The 1424-nt window shown below is 37.4% G+C and overlaps 1 protein-coding gene across 1 annotated transcript in view; it reads left to right on the forward strand.

Moving 5' to 3' along the window:
- Pmar_PMAR026359 (hypothetical protein) overlaps positions 1-1424 on the forward strand; it is a gene marked incomplete at both ends in the record, with an annotated part of 7590 nt that overhangs the window by 3605 nt on the left and 2561 nt on the right. The window contains 4 exons of the mRNA XM_002772946.1: positions 507-611; positions 662-746; positions 1030-1131; positions 1171-1206. Of these exons, the coding sequence (XP_002772992.1) occupies positions 507-611; positions 662-746; positions 1030-1131; positions 1171-1206 (328 nt within the window). The remainder of the gene's footprint in view (positions 1-506; positions 612-661; positions 747-1029; positions 1132-1170; positions 1207-1424) is intronic.

Consider the following 1424-nt stretch of genomic DNA (forward strand, 5'->3'; position numbering starts at 1 on the left):
AAAAATGAGTATCCATATTTTTTTATGGAAAAATTTCATCATTGTTATTGAAGCTTAATGGGTCTTCGGGAGAGGTAGCGCCATAAGGGTTTGAGGAAATGTGGTGAAATTGACGTGAAAAATTGAAAATGAATTAGTCTAGGGAATATTAGACGTCACTGGAGTACTGGCGGATGAGGGGAGCTCATTTACGATTTTAGGAAAAGAATTTTCAATATTATTCGTATGCTCAGCTGAGGTCAGGAGTTTCCTCACTAATTATAGAAGTTTACGTACGAATTCGAGTAGAAGTGTAGGGAAAGCAATTAAAATTGTCTCAGAATTTTCTATAGTGTCACCACCAACACATGTAGTTGACCATGCGCGTACTTCACCACCATAGTCTGTACAAAAAAGAAAAAAAATCCTCCGAATTTTTCATATTTTTTCATTTTCTATTTTTCTAAATTTTTCTATATTTTCATATTTTTCTATTTTACAGGCTTTGATTGGATTCTCATTAGTAGGTTCCCAAAACTAACGAGGAAGCGTGGACCAGCTGGATGCTATCCCCACACGACTACGGTCATCAGGCGTTGAATGATAGGCAGACCAGAGATCTGATGGAGAAAGTGATGTGAATTTTTGGGTGATACTCGTTTTAGTGAGTGAGTTGGTGCAGATAAGTTTTTCTCATGGAGGGTCTGAATACGACCAGAAATATCCGGACGGAATTCCGACGTCTGTGGAGATCACTGATGATGATGGTAGTATTGGGAATTTTTTTTTGTTTGGTACCGTTTTTTGGAAAGCGTTTTCGTAAAAGTTGGAATATATGTGCGGTTTTCTGATTGATTATACGAGTTCGTATATGAAGTCGTGTAGAAGTGTATAGAAACTAATGAAATTTTATGAGTCTTTTATGAGTTTTATGAAATTTTCCTCACTAGTTATAGAAGTCTACATACACACTTGAGTAGAAATGCACGTAAAGCACTAAGAATTTCCTCAAAATTTTCATATTGTCACCAACACATATGTGTTGATCAGGTAAGAAGTACTGTAGCGGTATGGTTATGTACCCGTCGGGACATGCGAGGAACAACACCGCGGACTTGAATGCAATTCTCGAGTTCAAACACAAAATGTTAGGTGAGTGCTGGAGTAGGAATATATATTTGTTTTTCTCAGCTGAGCTTGAGGAGCTTTCAAAGCTAGATTATAGAGGTATTCGTGTAGAAGTGTAGAGAAACTAATGAGAAATTCTCAGAATTTTCGTATTGCTACCGACACATGTACAGGAATATATGTTCGCTATCCTCAGCTGACCTCGAGGAGTTAGCTCAGTAGTTACTTAAGAATTCGTGTAGAAGTGTAGAGAAACTAGTGAGAAATTCCTCGGAATTTTCGTATTGTCATCAACACATGCAGTGCTGGAGGAATAT

Source organism: Perkinsus marinus, assembly GCF_000006405.1.
Source record: "Perkinsus marinus ATCC 50983 genomic scaffold scf_1104296959768, whole genome shotgun sequence".
In the NCBI taxonomy this organism is placed as follows: domain Eukaryota; phylum Perkinsozoa; order Perkinsida; family Perkinsidae; genus Perkinsus; species Perkinsus marinus.